General features: G+C 39.4%; 2 protein-coding genes across 5 annotated transcripts in view; one reads left to right on the forward strand and one right to left on the reverse strand.

The window, feature by feature from the left end:
- Positions 1-15,391, reverse strand: part of Kiaa1328 (KIAA1328 ortholog) — a 235,784-nt gene extending 220,393 nt beyond the window's left edge. For all 4 annotated transcript variants that reach the window (XM_075969143.1, XM_075969142.1, XM_075969141.1 and 1 more), the window contains exons 1-4: positions 15,086-15,391; positions 5,079-5,114; positions 4,244-4,380; positions 64-158 (exon numbers count right to left, since the gene is read on the reverse strand). In XM_075969143.1, the coding sequence (XP_075825258.1) occupies positions 64-158; positions 4,244-4,380; positions 5,079-5,114; positions 15,086-15,383 (566 nt within the window). In that variant the 5' untranslated portion in view covers positions 15,384-15,391. The remainder of the gene's footprint in view (positions 1-63; positions 159-4,243; positions 4,381-5,078; positions 5,115-15,085) is intronic.
- Tpgs2 (tubulin polyglutamylase complex subunit 2) overlaps positions 15,286-19,414 on the forward strand; it is a 56,198-nt gene continuing 52,069 nt past the window's right edge. The window contains exon 1 of the mRNA XM_075969145.1: positions 15,286-15,633. Coding sequence (XP_075825260.1) covers positions 15,552-15,633 — 82 coding nt within the window. The 5' untranslated portion in view covers positions 15,286-15,551. The remainder of the gene's footprint in view (positions 15,634-19,414) is intronic.

Here is a 19,414-nt window from a genome sequence, read left to right on the forward strand (position 1 = left end):
TATTCTACTCTTAAAATGAGCTGTCTCATCTATAGATGCATCTAATATAAGGTTTTGTCTCACCTGGCCAGTTCTTTAATTAAGTTGGCAATGCGTCTTTTGTCTTCAAGACATAAATCTTTCAGTGATGCACTCTTCATTCCTTCCTTGCAGAAATTCTAGAATAAAACACTTCTTGTTAATTTTTTTTTACTAAAAACAATTGTCAAGTACTTTTTGAGAAAGAATGCTCGGGTGACATTGGAAGACACTGAGAATATCTGACACTGTAGTCAAGACTGTTTTAAGACATGAAGGCATTCTAGGAGAAAGTAGCTGTAGATCTTTAAAAAATCAGAATTCGGAAGGGACAGATCTAAGAAGACTTGGAATTTACCCCTACTGTTTATCACATGCTAAGAATGTGATAAGTACTTTTTACCTGTTACTCCATATTATTTTAATAGCAGTGCAATTAGGCAGGCATTGTTTCAGTTCTTTAAGAGTATCCAGATTGGCCAAGGTTATAACAGCCACATAACAGAATGGGGTGCAAAGATGGGCTGTGGTCTTAAACACTATGCTATGATGTGGGAGGTCCTTCTGTCTATATGTTTCTTTTATTGGTTAATGAATTAAAAAATGGCTTGGTTTATAGAATGGGAGGAGGAAGGTGGAGTTAGGGAGAAGCCATGGGTCCTCTGCCTGAGACAGATGCTGAAAACTTTAGCAGGTAAGTCACAGCCATTATTACATAATAACAGAAATGGGTTAGTTTAGGATATGATTTTATCCAGAAATATGCTTAAGCTATTGGCCAAACAGTATTGCAAATAATATGGTTTTCTGAATGGTTATTTTGTGGCTGGGCAGCTGGGAACCAACAAGCAACCCTCCATACAACAATGCTACTGTGTTTTTTGTAGTAAAGTGGGTTTTCTCCAGTACTTTAACAACTTCAGAGGGGTCTTTAAACCCATGAAATTCAAGGAATCACTGGAGAACCCAGAATTCTTGGTGCTATACATAGTTACAGGTAGTCGTTATTCACCATGTGGTTACTTGAAACTGGGACCTCTGAAATAGCAGCCAGTGCTCTGAAACGCTGGCCATCTCTCCAGTTAAGTTTCCTGGTTAAAATGATTGAACAAGTGGTGACATGTTAGTAAAAGAAACTTTACATCAGTAAGAGAAGTTTAAAAGTTCCATATACAACATCAAGAATTCTCACAAATAGACTGAAAAGCAAAACACTTAATTCTATAATAGATATTGTATGGGTGTTTATATAAAGTTCCAAACATATAAAACCAAACATTGCTGAAAAATAAAAATACATTGCTTTATGAAGAACAGGGTTCTGAAAACTAACACCTGAAAGACAAAATTAGCTTACTATATATATTTGTAAATGAAAATTTATTTTAAAAAACAACAAAAACCCACTAAGTAAATCATTTACAGAGTCCCTAAGATTATTTTCATGCCACAGGGGTAAAGTTGCATAATTGAGATGGATTATTTTGGTCTGTAAGTCAAAGAACCAAGTCAGTAAGTGGTATTCCTCCACAGACTCTGCTTGAAGTTCCTGCTTAACTTCCTGTTCTGTTTTCCCTTTTTTGGGACTATAACCTGGAAGTGTGTGCTAAATAAGCCATTTCTTCCCCACGTTGCTTTTGGTCAGAGTGTTTAAACACAGCTACAGAATAAAATAGGAAACTATGCAAATGAAACAATACGACAGCTGGAAGAAGCGTAACTAGCTAATGGCTTTCATTTATGCCTTTCTGGGTGCGCTGCAGTGCTCATACCAGCATCAACTAACAGCAGAAACACGGCAATGCACCATTTCTACTCCTAAAGCCATCTGAAAAGACGCATTGTTCACCACCAAATCCTGTTCCCTGCCAGACAATCATTAGTAATACATATCAAAAATGTCTGCATGACATTAGGAATTGTAAAACACTTTCTCCAACTAGTCTGACCATAAATGTTTGGGCTTTGGGGGATAATAGTCACTATAGCTACTCTGTGGTTCTACAAAAGCAGTCATAGACAATACCTCAAAACATAAGCCTACCCAGGGGTTAAAAAAATTGTATTTATAAAACAAGCTGTTGTATAGCAGCCTCCTTCAAAATGAAGCCCTATTTTTGAGGGACTGAAGAAGCTTAAGTCTTCCAAGGCTCAGGAAGTGCACCTCACAAAGTCCTACTGCTCCCAAAATTCTAAGAGCAGGACACAGTACCTGAGGAGAGAGCTGCTGCCTACAAGTTGAGGAGGGACCTCCAGGGCATAACTGTTCTGAGTTGTCACCCATAGTGGGGTACATTTTGGTGATGTAGCTGCCTTGGAATTTTGCATGCTCTTGTAAGTCATCCCAGTAAACTCACTGATTCACCAAGCTAGACTGAGTCTGTTGTTCTTGTCTTATCTAGGATAGATAACAGATTGATCAATTTCCCCCCAGAAAATGTCACACACCATAAGAAGGAAGATTCCGCCCATGAACCCTAGATTACAAACACTAATGTTAAACTTTGATTGAGGAAAGAAAAGTTAACAATAGTTATAGCATTACAAAAAAGTGAATTTCATTTGAAATACAGCAGTTAAAACAAATGGAAAAAGACAAACGCCAAAGGAATGTGCAGATACCATTATGAAGACAAAGAAAAGGACAAAACTAGTCAATGGCCTATAAAAAGCAAGAACTGTTGGCAGGGGAAGTAGTTCAGTAGACAAAGAATGTTGGCACTGTAAAAGTCAGGAGCCCCCAAGTCACATAACTAGGCAGGCAATAGTGGCCACCTCTATTCCCAGCAGTTGGGAAGCAAAGCCAGAGGATCCCCTGAGAAAACTGGCTAGCTAGATTAGCCAGATTTGGCTATATCTGGGTTCAACATAATATCCTGCCTCAAAAACAAAGTAGAGAGGAACTGAGGAAGAAACTTGGTGTCAAGTTCAGGCCTTCATACACACAAACATGAATACATGGATAGGCACAACATATGTATATGCAAAAAAGATGACAAAAAATAAAAGAATAATAAAGAAAGATGAGCTGAAGAGATGGGTCAATGGTTAAGAATGCTTGGTGTTCTTGCAGAAGACCTGGGGTCAATTCCCGCCACACACAGGATGACTCACAACCATCTGTAACTCCAGGTCCAATGGATCCCATGTCCTCTTCTAGGCTCCTTTAGCACTAGTCAAACATATGTGCAGGCAAAACACACACACACATAAAATAAAATAAATCTGTGATACATCCAGAGTTTTTCTGCAATCCCAGTATTTGGGGGGGGGGGGGCAGAGGCAAGAAAATAATGAGCTCAAGGTCAGACTCAGTTACACAACAAATTCAAAGCCTAATTCATATATTTGAGACACTGGTTCAAAGCAAAAATGTTTAGTTTTGTTATTCTAAAATACAGAACAAAACAAACTCTAAAAAATTTTAATGACATTATTTTCTAAGTCAGTCATAAAAATGCAGACTGATTTTCCTAATATAAGCTTCATTCTAATATGAAAGTATCATCCATCAACTAATAAATTTTGAGAAATAAAAACACAAACAATACCTAACCATAAAAATAGTGAATTTAACTTACTCATGAATGCCAGAAAAGAGGAACATCGAAAATTTAAACCTTTTGAGACACAGTAAGATAATACATTTTCTTGGCAAAGACTTAGAGCACATCTGTTATATATACATTTTAGAGCAAAACTCTCAAGAAGTCCAGATACTTTATGTTGATACTTAGCACTATCAAGGGCCACAAAAGGTTTGTGTCTTCTACAGGCCATCTTTTAAAGGTTTTTGTGTCTTATTGAGCATTATGTATAAAAACCAACAAGCTCAGGAGACGGCTTAGTCAGTAAAGTGCTTGTATCTTAAGCATGAGCATCTGAGTTCAGATGAGGACAGAGTAGCACTTGCCTGTAACTTTGCAACTAAAGGGGGCTGTAAAGGATGGAGACTGACCAGGGCGAGCTCTGGGTTCAGTAAGAGACCTGTGTTATAAACAAAAGACAACCCCATCCCACCCCACCCCATCTCACTCCACCCCCAAAAAACCAACAAAGGAGTGTTAGAGGGGTAGAGGATGAGGAGGGTACCTAACTTTGGTTTCCACACATGCACACACACATGTACACATGTTCACACCCACCACTACCACCCACCCCAACTCATGCACACATGTACGTACACACACACACAGAAAAACAAATATAAAAAAAGATCACTGACCTGTTCAGCTACCAAATCTCCTGCACCTTTTAAAGACTCCATGGAAGCATCAGTCACCCTGGAAGCCTTAACTTTAACATCAACTTTTGGATTTATCAACTTGAGTCTTGATCTTGTATTTCCTTCTGTGGATATTCCTAAGAATGTTCATTAAACAAGACTTCAGATTTGATCTTAATCTTTTCAGCTTCCCCACATTCCCCATTAACCCTCTCTTGGTATCATGTACTTTATGGGACCTGATGAGAAAAAATTTATAAATTTCAATTTAAAGCGCAGATGTGTGTGTGCTTGTGTGCACACAATCACAAAAAGGTTACTTATAGAAAATTCAGTAATTCAGTTAGGTACTGGAAGGATTTTTAGATCACATTAAAAGCAGTAAGTTACAACATACTGAGATGACATGGGACATCAAGGAACCAGACGGTTTTTACCCTGAGTACCTTCAATGATTCTGCTTGATTACTCATCCAACTGAACAATCAGTAAGCATAAAGACTTGTATTTAATCTGGATCAACTTTTCGTATTTTCTTTTGAGATATGAGATGTAAATTTTCAAAAAGAATCTTTTTTCTTTAATAAATGACACATTGTATAAACCATAAATGCTGACTTGCCCAGCCAGACCCTAAAAAGAACTAATATTCAAATCTTAAGAAGTTATAGTCAAATATTCACTAACATTTGTTTTTTAAATTTGTTTTTAATTACATAGAAATGAATTGTTCCATATCCAATTGCGCATACAAGGTTGTTGTCCCAATATTTAATTTTCTCCTAACAATTAAGAAACAAGGGAAGTTTCAAGAACTTTAACGTAGATGTCATACCTGGAACATAAACTACTGATTGTTCTTCATCAGAAACTAGGGAGGAGAACATGAAGGAAAATACTTTAAAACATTATGAAATATCCATGCATATCTGTAATAAATCTTCATCTATTTTGAACTGAGAAGTTATAACTTACTTAAAAAGAAAACTAGAAAAATAATGAGTATTTCATAAAAGTTCAACTTTGGATAGTCATAACCGTATGTGTAGAGAAGACACTGGAAGCCATGGTTCATGCATCTTTCCTTCACACCTATTCCCAAATAGGATACTTTTGGGATATATGTTTTGCTATTATGTTGTTTTCCTTTTATGAAAAAGGGAGTTAAGCACCATTGAGGAACTGACAGTTATTTTAGGCAGAAAGAATAAATAATTCCAAGACAGGCATTAGCTGTGAAGATCAAACAATATTTCAGGGCAAATCAACCATGCAAACACAAAGGCAGTATTTATTCTTCTGTAATACATTCGGGAAATGTCCCAAGAAGCCCTACTATAGAAGACATGGGAAAAATTTTAGAACAAAAAAAGAACTATTTTGAATTTTAAAAGGTCTATAGCAAATATATATGTGTATATATACATATATAAACTTTTCTTCTGATAGTTTGTTTTCTGTTGCAAATATGTATATATATTGTATGAATATATATTTTCATGTGCATGCAAATGTATATACACATATATTTGCTACAGATGTGTATATTCATATATGTATATATATGTTTATAAATATATACATTTGCTAGAGAAAAAGAAACATCCCAAAAAATCTTTCTTTCTAGAGGATCCTATCAGGAACTCTGCCTAAATCCAGATACACCTATATAAACCTACAATTTGATAACATTCCAGGCAAGAAGCATATAAACAATTTTCCATCCAAACTATATAGGAAATTTCAATTTTTTAGTTTATAAAAAGATTTCTAGACACCACAGTTATTAACCACAGTTGTGTGAAAAAATGATATAGCGGGTTCCATAACATATCTATAAGGTCAACATGAAGGTTAGTTCCGAAGTCAGGATCATACAGAAAGTCCAGATTAAGCTCTATGGGTTACTAAAAGAACCCAACCTACTGAACAGGGGAAACAGATTTTATAGGGAGGAGGAGTTGGGGGCAGGAGAAGCACCAAAATACACGCTGTATATGTATAAAATTATAATTTAATAATAAAGTAAATAGATACATATTTTAGCTCAGTATCAATCCTAGCAAGGGAATCTTTTTCCAGGGAACACTATCAGAATTGCTTAACAATATGATAGGTTTGGTGATGCAAGCCTATAACTCCAGCTACTAGGGAGGCTGAGCAGGTAGAGACCAAGACCTGCCTGAACTACAAAATGAGTTTAAGGACAGTCTGAATTAGGACCCTGTCTCCAAGGAGGAGAAGGTGGGGATGTGAGGTGGGTGAAGACTGGGACTGTAGAAGGCTTACCTGGCATGAACAAGGCCCTAAATTCTATCATCCACAGTAACAGAAAGGAGGAACTCTCAGATGCCACCCACCGCCTGAGCTACTGGGTGTTTTCTTCTGCAGCACAAGTACACGTGCTATCACAACTCTGAGATTTGGGTTGACTGGCTAGGTGGTGGTACAGACCTATAATCCCAGTACTCAGGGGAAGAAGGCAGAAGATTAAGAGATCAAAGCCAGCTTCCACTACATGAAACCTTGTCTCAAACATAGAAATACCTACAAAAAGATGTTCACTGAATAATAAACACTCATAAATTTTCAATTTCATCAAGCAATGTGGATGAGGTCTGACAGTATTGGAGAACTAGAATTACTACTATTCCAAAGAAGCCAACTTTGACTTCACCATAACCAATCTCAAATAGCTCTATGAAATGAAATGGTATGGTCTCCTGAGCAACAGAAACCATTTTTTTTTTACTTTATATACTCTAAGATTAACACACAGACTTTATACACAGTGGGCACTTGATAAATGTGTGATGTTTGAAATGTACTTGACAAAAACAAAAATAGGGGAAAAAATTCAAGACAATGTTACAAAACATGCTCCATAGAGCAGTGCTTTTAATTACAAGCTAGATGCAGGGTGTTCTCCAAAGATGTCCTGGAAAAGTCCTTATATTTTCTAGGTCATTCACCAAAAGCCTGCTCACAACTGGAAGAGAAAAACCTGAGTCTAGAATTGGGAGCCTGCTCAGTTTCAGAAGCTCAAACAAGCATTCCCCCTCTCTCCTCCTTCTTCAATCCTGACACTTCTACCATTCTTACTCCCAGCTAATAATGTTCCCTATTTCCTTAAGAACACAAACTGTAAAGACCTTCTTGCTACAGAAGAAGTGTTCATGCACTGATCTAAAGGAAATGGAGCCCTTACACACACACACACACACACACACACACACACACACACACACAATTACTTTTTCCCTTTTCTCCCAAGGATATTGCTGCTGATGTTTTTGATCCTCCTTCTGTTTAAGCTACCATATTTTTTCTATTAAGTATTCCTATTAGTATCTAAAGATGTACTACTCTTTTAATTTTTTAAAAAAAGGAAAATAAATTCCTTAACCCTGCATCCCCTCCAACTACTGCACTACATACCCCTTTACAGCCAAACTTCTCAGAAGAGACATCCACAGTCTCCAATTCCTCCCCTCCTAATTAGTCATGAACCTATTCAATCAAGCTTTGATTCTACCAATCCAATAAAGCTAAACTAAAACCCATATTGGTAAACTTATCAATTAATTCTTAAGCTTCTTAGGATTTGATCTATCAGTAGCATTTGATATAAATGACCACTCCTTAAAATTTGAATGTGAGACACCACACTCATAAATTCCTCTGCTTTCCTAACAATTCCTGCTCCTTCCCCTCAACTTCTCCTAGACTAACCATTCCTCATCACTTTGGAGATCCCAGGGACCCCAATTTAGAGGTTTTTTTTTTTCTTCCCTTATTTTACTGATGATCTTGATTCTCCTATCTTTAAGTACTATAAGTATGTTGATTTCTACCAAATTAATCTTTAAATCAAACATATCTGCTAAATTTAACACTGATAGATACATAAAAGATACCAGATTCAGTTAAATCCACTACTGAAACTCTTACTTACATCTCAAAGGCCACCCATCAGCTTTCCCATACTCCTAGCTGCCCAAAATGTGGAGATATTCTTGACTTTTATTTCCTATCTCACATTTGGGAAATTCTGTTGTCTTAACTTTTAACATATACCTACAGCCCAACAACTTCTGCAAAACAATGGTACATAAATCCAAATCACCATTTCTCTCACCAGGATTGTAGCCATTGCCTCCAAATTGCTCTCTTATTTCCAATCAGAACTCATCAACATTCTACTTTTTTGTTGTTGATGATTTGTGTGTGTGTGTGTGTTTTGTTTTGCTTTGTTTTGTTTTTTTCAAGACAGGGTTTCTTTGTGAAATAGTCCTACCTGTCCTGGAACTTACTTTGTAGACCACTCTGGCTGACCTTGAACTCACAAGAGTGCTGGGATTAAAGATGTGAGCCAACACTGCCTGGCAACATTCTACTTTTTAAACAGAGGTCAGAATAAACATTTTAAAACTTTGTGTTGTTCCTATTTAGAATAAACATCCAAGTATGTACAAGGTCTATAATGCTCAAGAACTGATCCCTCCACCCTATCTTTCTCCTCATTTCTTGATACACTTACCATTCACTCCTAGCATCCATGAATCTGTTAATGACTACAAAAGCTCCTATGTTAGAGCTGGGGTACTTATGGTTTCTTTGACTACATAGCTTTTCCTTCAAGCCTTCATACTTACTCATTATCTTTAGGCCTTTGGCCATATATCGCTGTTTGGCTGAGGCCTTCATTGCCTAACCACATAGGGACTTAAACTGCGCAATTCTCTCCAATTGTGATTCCTCTGCTCATCCTTGGCCTTTTCCTACTTTATTTTTCTCTGAAGGATCTACTATTAGTAGATGCATGCATTTTATTTATTCATAGCCTTATCTCATCTCTTTAAAATGTTAACACCAAAAAAGATGATTTTCATGCTGTATATTCAATTTTGTATGCATTTCCAAACAAAAAGAATACCTAGTATTTACTAAGCCATCTAAAAAGAATAAAATTGATACTTATTTTTGAGGCATGAGTCCAACAACTCTAAATATTAATTTCAAAAACATTTTTTAAAATAGCATTGGAAGTTGTCTCTTCCAATAACATAAAACAACCTATTGTCTCATTAAGAACTCAAATATTTAACTTATATAAACTCTCCCAACAAAGCTATACTGTTTAGAAAGGTCAAACAGACAAAGGGTATACCAAATATATATTAAAACTGCATGCCAGATTATTTATATATCTTGTTAGTTAGAAGTAATTAAACAAGAATTTCTTCAAGTTACAAAATATTTTTGATGATGATAACAATCTACCTATATCCCCAGAAGGAAAGTAGTCATTGGAAGCCAGGGCAGAAGTGGTATAGAGGAACAAGTATGTGAAATAAATAAGCTAAGTAGGGCTGGAAAGATGGCTCAGAGGTTAAGAATACTGACTGCTCTTCCAGAGGTCCTGAGTTCAATCCCCAGCAACCACATGGTGGCTCACAGCCATCTGTAATGAGATCTGGTGCCCTCTTCTGGCCAGCAAGCATACAGATAGACAGAACACTGTGTATATAATAAATAAATACATTTTTTAAAAAATAAAATAAATAAGCTAAATATTGCTTACTGTTCTCTAATGCTTTGAATACTACATCATTTGCCACCAATACAGGTATATGTAATTATTATTTACCACAAAGGTTTTGAGGTCAATTAGGCTTAAGTCAATGTAAAGTCTCAATCTATTTTTATTTGAAAATTCAATGACGGAGATGATAATTATTGCAATGTTCTGGGCCACTCCTTTGTTGTTTACTTTATTTATATTGTTATTAAGTATGTTAATCCAGCAAGAGCACATTAGTAATTGAATTTAGATACTGAAGAAAGAGTATCCACTTCTAACACTACTATGAACTATGTGGATTAGTAGGTGATGTCCTTCTGTGTCTGTATTGCTTTTATTCTCTAACGGATAAAGCTGTTTCAGCCAATGGCTTTGCAGAGTAAAGCCAGGTGGTAAATGTGAACAGAGATATAGAAAGAAAGTGGCAGGGTCAGAGATATGCCACACAGCTGCTGAAAGAAACAGATGTCAGAATGCCAAAACCTTACAGGTAGGTCACAGTCTAGTGGTGATGCACAGATTAATAGAAATGGGTTAATTTAAGAAATAAAGAGTTAGCCAGGAATGTGCCTAAGCAATTGTTCAAGCATGTTATAATTAATATAGTTTCTGTGTGATTTTTTTCGGGTCTCAATGGCCAGGAATGAAAGAGCAGTCTCTGTTTACAAAATGGCACCCACCACCTGAGGCAGCCTCTTGGTAGCTGCAATTTTTATTTTCCAGATAGGCTCTGTTTGCTGGTAACAAGCAAAGGCATGGCTCCATTAAAAGAAATCTTCCTGGCTCAGCATTAAAAAAAAAAAAAATGAAAGAAAGAAAAAAAAAACTGTGAGACTCCTTTAAGAGCTGGCTTCCTGGTTTGGGCTGGCAGCAATAAACTGGCTTTCGGGAGGTCCTGCACTTAAATTGTGTTTGTGAGCAGCATGCTACAAATTGTTTAATGGTCACAAAGACCTGCTGTGTCCCTGAAGCTGGGTGATAAGCATGCCTCCATAATGTTGGACTGGGAAGAGCCAACAGGCAGGGCCATGGAATTGGTCCTAGCTATGCCCAACAAGCACTTAAAAAAAAGGGGGGGGGGAAGGTACTTATGGTCAGAAAATGATTGCAGCTATGCAATAAAGACAGATTCAGACAAAAAAAAAAGAGACTCCTAAATGGGTTACAGTATAGGTTAATGTACATGGGCTTATGAGAGAGAAGAAAGAGTACAGAAAGTCACAGATTAAAGAAGTAATGATAATTAAATATTAAAAGGTAATAGAGTTAAACAAAGTAAGTCATGTAATGATGAAAAACACACAGAGTCTGGATTATGTATATTATTGCATTTTATTTACATTTTTGACTGCAGAGAGACATTTTATTCTGGGGGCTGTTAAGTTAAATCAACATAAATTGAAGGTATCTTGACTTCAAAATTTGGGTCTAAGGATATGTTGCTTTGGAAAAGAGGTTCTGCTTTTGTTTCCACAGAACATGAGAACCTGTGGATTCCTTCCAGGCTTATGTGGTTTTATAAAACAATACCCCCCAAAGGTCTCTATGAACCATAAACGCACTTTGCCCAACAAACAGCAGGAAGCAGTTTGGAGAAATCAATGCCCAAATTCACAAAATGATTATTTGTAAATGTTTGTTTTCATTTAAAGGGGGTTGATTATAAATGGCTAAGTACCCACAGTCAATCTCTTTCTTAAAAAAGCGGGGGGGCGCATATGATATAAAGATGAATATTTAGCATTGGTATGGATCTTGGTTTATTGACACAGATTTAAGGTCGATTTATTATAGTGTGTGTATTTCTGCTCATTTAAGGTATTGTGTTTGTGAAGCTCATTTAAAAATGTATAGTTAAGAAATAAAGATTAATGATAGTGATTTATAATAGTCAAACTTGTAGTCAAGTTAGTTAGGTTTTCTAGATATACAGAGATATATTTAAATTAGATAGGTAATCTTCAATACTTCAAAGACCTACAGAATATGGCATTTAAAATGTTTTAAAAACTTAAGACTTTTCTCAACAGTGAGACATGTCTGCTTCTGGCAGCATCAATTACTTCAAGAGAAAGATGAACATCGAAGAGTTTCCTTATGGACTTTGCTAGACATTTGGGCAAGAAACTGCTCTTGCCTGGACTGTTTGATGTTATGCTGTATGAACTGGACATGCAGGACCCACAAAAATGACTGCTGAACTTGCCTAAAGGTGTGACAGTCATTTAGGGTTCCTGCTTCATGAAAGAGTCTGCCATTTTGCAGGACACAGGAGAAAGTGACTGACAAACTACCAATATAGGTGAAACAGTCTTTCAAATTTCCTGCTTCATCGACAAGTTTGCCAGATACTATGGCCTGCAGGTTGAAGATGGATTTCCCAACTTCACAGAACTTTGGGTGACTATCAAGGTATCAAGATGTCTCTGTCATTTCTAGAACTTTAGAAGTTGCTTACAATGAACTTCCTGTTTACTTAGGTAATATTATATCCTTCTGGGGTCTATGAAGAGTTGAAGACATATAGTTATGGTTATAGTTCTCCTTAGTTATAATAAAAGATAAATTAGATATGAAACTTTAGATTCATAAAGAAATACTGTAACTGCAATTGTTGCTTGATAATAGTCTTGCTATATGTAATTTTAGTATGTTAAAGTTAAAACCTTCCTTTTAATTAGAAAAGAGAAGATGATATGGAATGTCCTTCTGTATATGTGCTGCTTTTATTGGCTAATGAATAAAGCTTTTTTTGGTCAATGGCTGAACAGCAATATAGAAAAATAGTAGCACCATGTAGCTGCCAAAGGAGACAGATGCCAGAATGCTAAAACCATATAGGTAGGCCACAGCCTGGTGGTGATATACAGATTAATAGAAACAGGTTAACTTAAGATATAAGAGTTAGCCAGGAATATGCCTAAGTGATTGGCCAAGCAGTGTTGTAATTAATATAGTTTCTGTGTGATTATTTGGGTCTAGATGGCCAGGAACGAAAGAGCAGTCTCCATTTACAGTAAAGAAATCCATACTCAGCTGGGTGGTGGTGGCATACCCTTTAATCCCAGTACTTGGGAGGCAGAGACAGGAGGATCTCTGTGAGTTTGAAGACAGCCTGGTCTGCAAGAGTAAAATTCACAACCAAAAACCCTGTGTTTTACCAGAAGATTTAACCCACAACTGCAATGTGGCATCCTCACATTAGATGCCAATACCTTGTGTCAAATAGCACCACTGAATCATAATATGCAGTAGATATAAACAACTTTTTTGAAAGTGATGATCTATTACTAATTATCTGCTCTCTCATGATGAAAACTTCCAGGATTGAGAAATCTCTCTATTACATTTATTTAATCATTTAAGTGAAGCACTGAGAATCTTTTATTCAGTAAAGCACAAAGAATACCAGATCATAGGTGCATACCATTTGACTTTATCCTAGTGGGATTTTACTCTGGAGAGGTTTGGGGAATAATCACCAATGTGTCAGGAAGAAATGGAGATCCAAAGACCTAATAGTTCATATTTATCATTACATTTTTTCAGCAAATAGCAACAATGTACATTTAACACAGCTGTAGGCCTTTGGAAATTTAGAATGAAAATATCAGAAGCTGAGTGTTAATTGGTTATTATATGGAATAGGCCAAGGAAAAAAGCAATACTAATAATTTTGCAATTCCTTTCTTACATCTGAATTTCTATAGGACCCAATTACCATCACACTTTCCCATACAACTTCAATTCTCATCACTAGTGGATAGATCTGAATGTTTTACATTGACTATTCGGCTCATGAGGAAATGTAAATGTAGGGAGTATGTTATTACGTCTATAACAAATGATAAGTGTTATGACTGCACAAATGAGTCCAAGGCAGCCAACAACAAAAGCAAAGGTTTGGACCACACACTGCTCATTCTCGTCCCAGTGAAACAGGCTGTCATCTCCTCTATTGTATATCAGAAAAATACCATTAGCTGTTATAAGAAAATAACTCTTTATGTTTCCTAAGGACAAGCCTGGTCCCAGTTTCCTGAGTTCCTAATTCAGCACAGCGGTCCTGATGCACATATTTGCTTTTCAACTCTAATAAGTGGAAAAATTGCTTTGAAAGTACACCGGTATGATTTCTTTTACATTACCCGAGGTAATTTTATTTGTTCCTCGCCCACCTATCAGAGACAAGCAGTAATTCCGTTTACTCAGTGCACAACACTAAACCCTTGGCAGCTCAGATCGCAAAGGCATTCCTGCCTGCGCGCACGAAACTCTAACCCAAGTAACTCAATAAAGGAAACTGGTAATACAATTTTCTAAGTTTCACTGGGAGCTATGTCGAATAGAATGTCCAGAATGATTCTGCCAAAGGTAACAGTAACGCCTAAAACAATGTCATTGCCACACCTAGCAAGCCAACTGGCTTCTTTTCGGGGGCTCTGGGACACCGATTACATGTTCACTCCACTAATGTCCCTCCAGCAAGGAAGTACATAACCAAGGCGACCGCTTAGGATGCAAGAGCTAATCTAATCCTAGAAATGAAGCCCTGGAAATCTCTTCAGTTATTGAACCGGGGATTCTAACTACTGAGCGACTAGAAAGCTCCAGTTTCCTGAGCAAAAACAACCCTCAAACTTCAATTTCCAACAAGGGTGCTGCACAATCTAGTAAGTCAACACTGCTTCCAGGCACTTCCTAATGCATCCCCTAACTAGCACCAGCGATCCAGCCCCCATGAAACCTACACCTCTCTTAAAGACGCAGGAGTAAACACAGCATCACTAAAGGGCCTTTCTCAGTCCAAGAAGCAACCAAAATTACCTGATTTGTTCCCAGTGGCGCACACTAAGGCTAATTCCAAATCAAGAGAAAAAGACTCCCTGCCCACCCAGCAAAGTGTGTCCACCCCCCACCTGCCTTCCCTACCACACAAACTCATTCGCACCCTCCATCAGCCAGTGATTTCCCGGCAAGGGTTGGCAAAGGAGCTTCTCCAGCCCTGCCTGAGGCGTCCCCATTAAAGGCCATCTTGGCGGAACCCACAGCCGAGGAGGACGGATTTCTCACGAGCCAGAATTCCCACCTAGCGACACCTCGTCGCCAGGCAGGCGCGGGGACACCCAGCTCGGAGTGGAAAGGCTCATCCCTGGCCCGGCGTGCGCGCCGCACTTCTCTGGCCCAGGAAAGCCTCGCGCCCCCACCCTCGCCACCCCGGACGGCGCGGCGCCCCCTAGCAGCGGGGCAAAGGATACAGTCGCGGCTCCAGAACGCCGAGCCCGGCAGGGAGGAGCCCGCCGCACCCGCCATCTTGAAACAACCGCCACTCGAGGCGTCGCGCCGGGGCCGCCACGCCCCAGCCTCCAGGCTCAGTCCCCATTGGCCGCTCGGCGCAGAGGACCGCCCTCGCTTGCGCCTCCGGCCCTGGCGAGGGGAGAAGCTCCCGGTCGAGGCGAGGCGGGGTCGCGGAGATGTGAGCTGAGGCCCGGGCCAGGGTCGCGGGAACGAGCGCCTGGCGGAACTGCTGCTGCCAGGGTCGCCCGGGCCACCCATCCTCTCCTCGCCGAGCCGTCAGGCTCCGAAAACTACAACTCCCGGCATGCCGTGAGCCCGACGGCCGCAGAGCTGAGGCGGGGTCGGGCACGTCAGCCGGCCGGCCGGCTCTCCGCGGCGGCCCCGGTCACTGTGGCCGGCGCCGCGCGCGGAGTGGGGACGCGTGCCATGGAGGAGACGCCGCCCCCACTGCAAGCCGGCAGCAAGCCGCACCTGGAGAAGCTGACCCTGGGCATCTCTCGCATCCTAGGTGAGTGGACAAGGACAATGGCTGGGGAAGGACGAGGGCGGAGGGCTGGTGCTGGGTGCACTGCAGGGAGCTGGATCTGACTGCAGCTGTCGCGAATTCCGCAGAGGAGGAGGAGAAAAGGGGGTGTGTGACCGGGTTGCTAAGTGTGTGCAGAGAGTTCGGGAGGGTAGCCTCACACCTGCAAGGGGGAGCAGAAACAGGGGCACCCGGCCTCTGGGGGTGGGGGCTGGGGACACTTGTCTCCCGGGAGGCTTCCTCAGCCCAGGTCGTAGCCCTGAAATGCAAGCCCTGCTGATGGTCGCAGGGTGCACTGAGGTCATGGTGCTGCCAGTGTCCCAGGGCGACCGCTGGCCAGCGCTTCCCTGCAGAGCACTGAGCCCTGGAGAGGAGCTGACCACGCTGAAGGAGTTGAGAGTTGATCTTTCGGTTGGACACTGGTGAACTAACCACCGCAATCTGAGGGTGTGAGACAAACTCACACATTCACTTCCAGAGCGGATCGGTAATATTTCCCTGACTAATCGGAGGTAGCAGAGACCGAGAGGAACCTGGCCTTTCTGGGTCGCGGAGAATCGTTTCCCAGAGATGATTCTAGATTTTCTGAGATAAAAGGAGGGGTCAGGGTAAAGCTGCCTAAGCCGGTTGAGGAAGTGTGCTGGAAATGCTTTCCTCGCAACTGGAAAGGAATTGGCATTTTTCTACGGTGACCCACAAGGCCCCTGTGTGATCTGTTTCCATCTTCTTCACTGCTTTGACCATCGTGGGATCTGCTGTTGAGGCTTTAAAGACACTAAACTTGTTCCTAGTTACCTCCATTTGCAGTTAGCCCGGCCTTCCGCCTGGAATTGTCTCCCTTTCATCATTAAGATTTCTGATCAAATTAGTATTATCTCTGGTAAATTTTACTCTTACTCCCCCCCCTTTTTTCATTTTAGCAGCAACTATTAGCACTGTGTTTAATTATGTGTTTATTCAGCCATTGTTTATAATATAAATCTGAGACCAGGCCTGATTTACCCTAGGAATGTGAGATTTGTTTAATATGTAAAAACTAATGTAATAGAATGTTAGTAGAATAAAGGACACATTTACATCATCATTGACTGCCAAAATGGTACTTGAAAAAATCCAGCACCCTTTGACTGAAAAAAAAAAAACTTACAAATAGACTATTCCAGTAATATTGACACTCCTTTTCAGCCCCGTCCCTGGGAAAGGAGTATAATGCTGATCACAAAGTCAGGCTGTGCTGCTAATGAGATTTTTTTCCCCCCTCAAACTCAAACCAAAAAAGAATTAAATAGAGAATTTTATCGTCTTGACAAAGTGCATTTGTGAAAAATCCCATAGCTAACATCATGTTGACAGACTACCTGCTTTACTCTTAAGATCAAGAACAACAACAAAATACGCTCAAAGTTTAGCAAAGCTGGTTCAGGTTTGCTAATGCACCAGACTCAGTTTGTTCCAGCAGAAAGAGATAAAGCAAAATCAACAAAGAAAAAAGTATAAGCATGGAGGATAAGGAGACCCTGCGGAAGTTTTCAAGAGTTCTCTAACTGAAACCACACGGGACATACTTCATCTCCCTAGCAACATGTTTATAATAGTGTGTCTGAAATGTAGGTCTGGAGAGCGCTCTTAAACTGTAGAGTCCAAAATTTATTGGCAGTTATATTGATTTGGACATCCTTTATCTAGTATGTACCAAGTTCCGGTCTCCCAAAAAGAAAAGCTTTTATTCAACACACTTTAGCTGCATTAACAATTTGGAGATAGTGAGACAGGTTCCTTTAACAATGATGGGAACAAACCTCTAAGAAATCCAGCTTCTCAGATGCCATCCTGTAACACCCGGTTCTGTGTTACCCCCTCGGTACAGTTCGGGCGCGGTCCTGGAGATTGAAAGAACACACAAAGAGACCTGGGTCATTCAAAAGGAGATCAGCCGAATGCCATTAATTCAACCTTGGGGAAATCCTTATATACCTAGCTGCTGCACAAGGATTTCTGCCCAGGCAGGTGGGAAATTACCACACCAAAGATGGAGTCAACAATGCCCTACATCTAATCACCAGGCGGGGTAGAGGGAGCACAGGAACAAACAGAATGCTTTAGTTAGCTGACCAGAAACTGTCCTCAAGATGAACCCCAGGAACAAGGGTAGACCCCGGCCCTATACCATCCAAGAGCCAAGCTTACAAAAAGGCCTTGTAAAGGATTGCAATCTTGGTGTACTATGCTTGATCTTTTCAATCTTCGCATTTCTACTCAGCATTGTACTGGAGATTTTGGTCAGGAAATAAAAATAAATTTTAAGGGGAGATGTAAAGATAACTCTGTTTGTGAATGATATGTCCTTACATATTAACCCTAAGGAATTCACACATGTGTGCACACACGTAGCAAAAAGCAATACAAAAATGAAATTAGGAAAGCAGCTGTTTACAATCTGACCAAAGGAATAAACTAGAAATATGTAAACAAAGAAGTCCATGACTTTTGCACTGAAATAGTAAATAAACAAAATGAGTGAGAAGAAATGTCATCAGTATAGAAGACTAGCTTTTCCCCAGGTGGATCAACAAATTTAGGAACTGCGGTTGCTATCAAATCTCAACCGCCTCCATTGCAGAAGCTAACAAATTATGCAGAAGTTAATATCTAAATATAAGAGACTAAGAATAACCAAAACAGTCTTGGAACAGAAGAACAAAGTTCCTCTTGCACATTCTTTTCTCTTTCTCTTTGAAAATTTGCTATATTGAAGATGACTAAAAGTTTGAGAGATAGTAATACTAATGATTATAAACAATGTGAACAAATATGCTGCTGATCTCTACACTTACATGTGATAAAAGGATAAATTTTATGTAACATAGTTACTACATTGAAGATAATTTATTACAAAATTATAGTGATAGTTTTTTAAAGGGATACTGGCATAAAGAAAAAAATACAGATCAATGGTATGGAATTGAAACTCGAAAACTAGCTGTCATGTTTAAGCTTTATTTTTTTTGTTTTATTTTATTTGACTTTTTTCAAAAACCAAAACAAACTATTTTTTTTCATTTTATATACCAATCCCAGTTCCCTTCCTTCCTCCCTTTCCTTCCACATCCTCTCCATATCCCCCCTTCATGCCCCCACATCCCCCATCCACTCCTCAGAGAGGATAAGGCACATTGCTTTGAGGAAGGACCAAGGCCCTCCCTACTATATCTAGGCCGAGCAAGGTATCCATCCAAAGAGAATGGGTTCCAAAAAAAACAGTACAAACAGTAGAGATAAATCCAGGTGCCACTGCCAGTGGCCTCACAGTCTGCCCCAGCCATACAACTGTCACCCACATTCAGAGGGCCTAGTCTGATCCTATGTTGGCAGACTTTCCCATGAAGCAAGAAATTTCAAAGACAGTTCCACCAATATTGGCAGTTTGTAATGTAAGAGCCTAAGTTACTCTTAGGAGAGATAAGAATATCTTCTATTTATTAGCAAACAGAAACTTTCTCCAAGCCTCTAGAGAATGAGAGTTTTTGTCTAAATGCTTGACCTTGGTTAAAGGACTTTCTTAGGATATCAGACATTCCATTATTGAATATTGAAGGTTTTTTTTATATGGCTTAGTTTATCAAAATAGCTAAAGTTTAAAAGTGAGCAAAGACAAAACTAGACAAATATTACTATGAACCAAAGTAGTGTTATGCCCAGATGACAGAGTCCCCCAAAGACCACCAAAGAGTCAGCATCTGTATGCAAAAGCAAAAAGCCTTTATTC

This window comes from Microtus pennsylvanicus, chromosome 4, assembly GCF_037038515.1.
Source record: "Microtus pennsylvanicus isolate mMicPen1 chromosome 4, mMicPen1.hap1, whole genome shotgun sequence".
NCBI classification, from domain to species: domain Eukaryota; kingdom Metazoa; phylum Chordata; class Mammalia; order Rodentia; family Cricetidae; genus Microtus; species Microtus pennsylvanicus.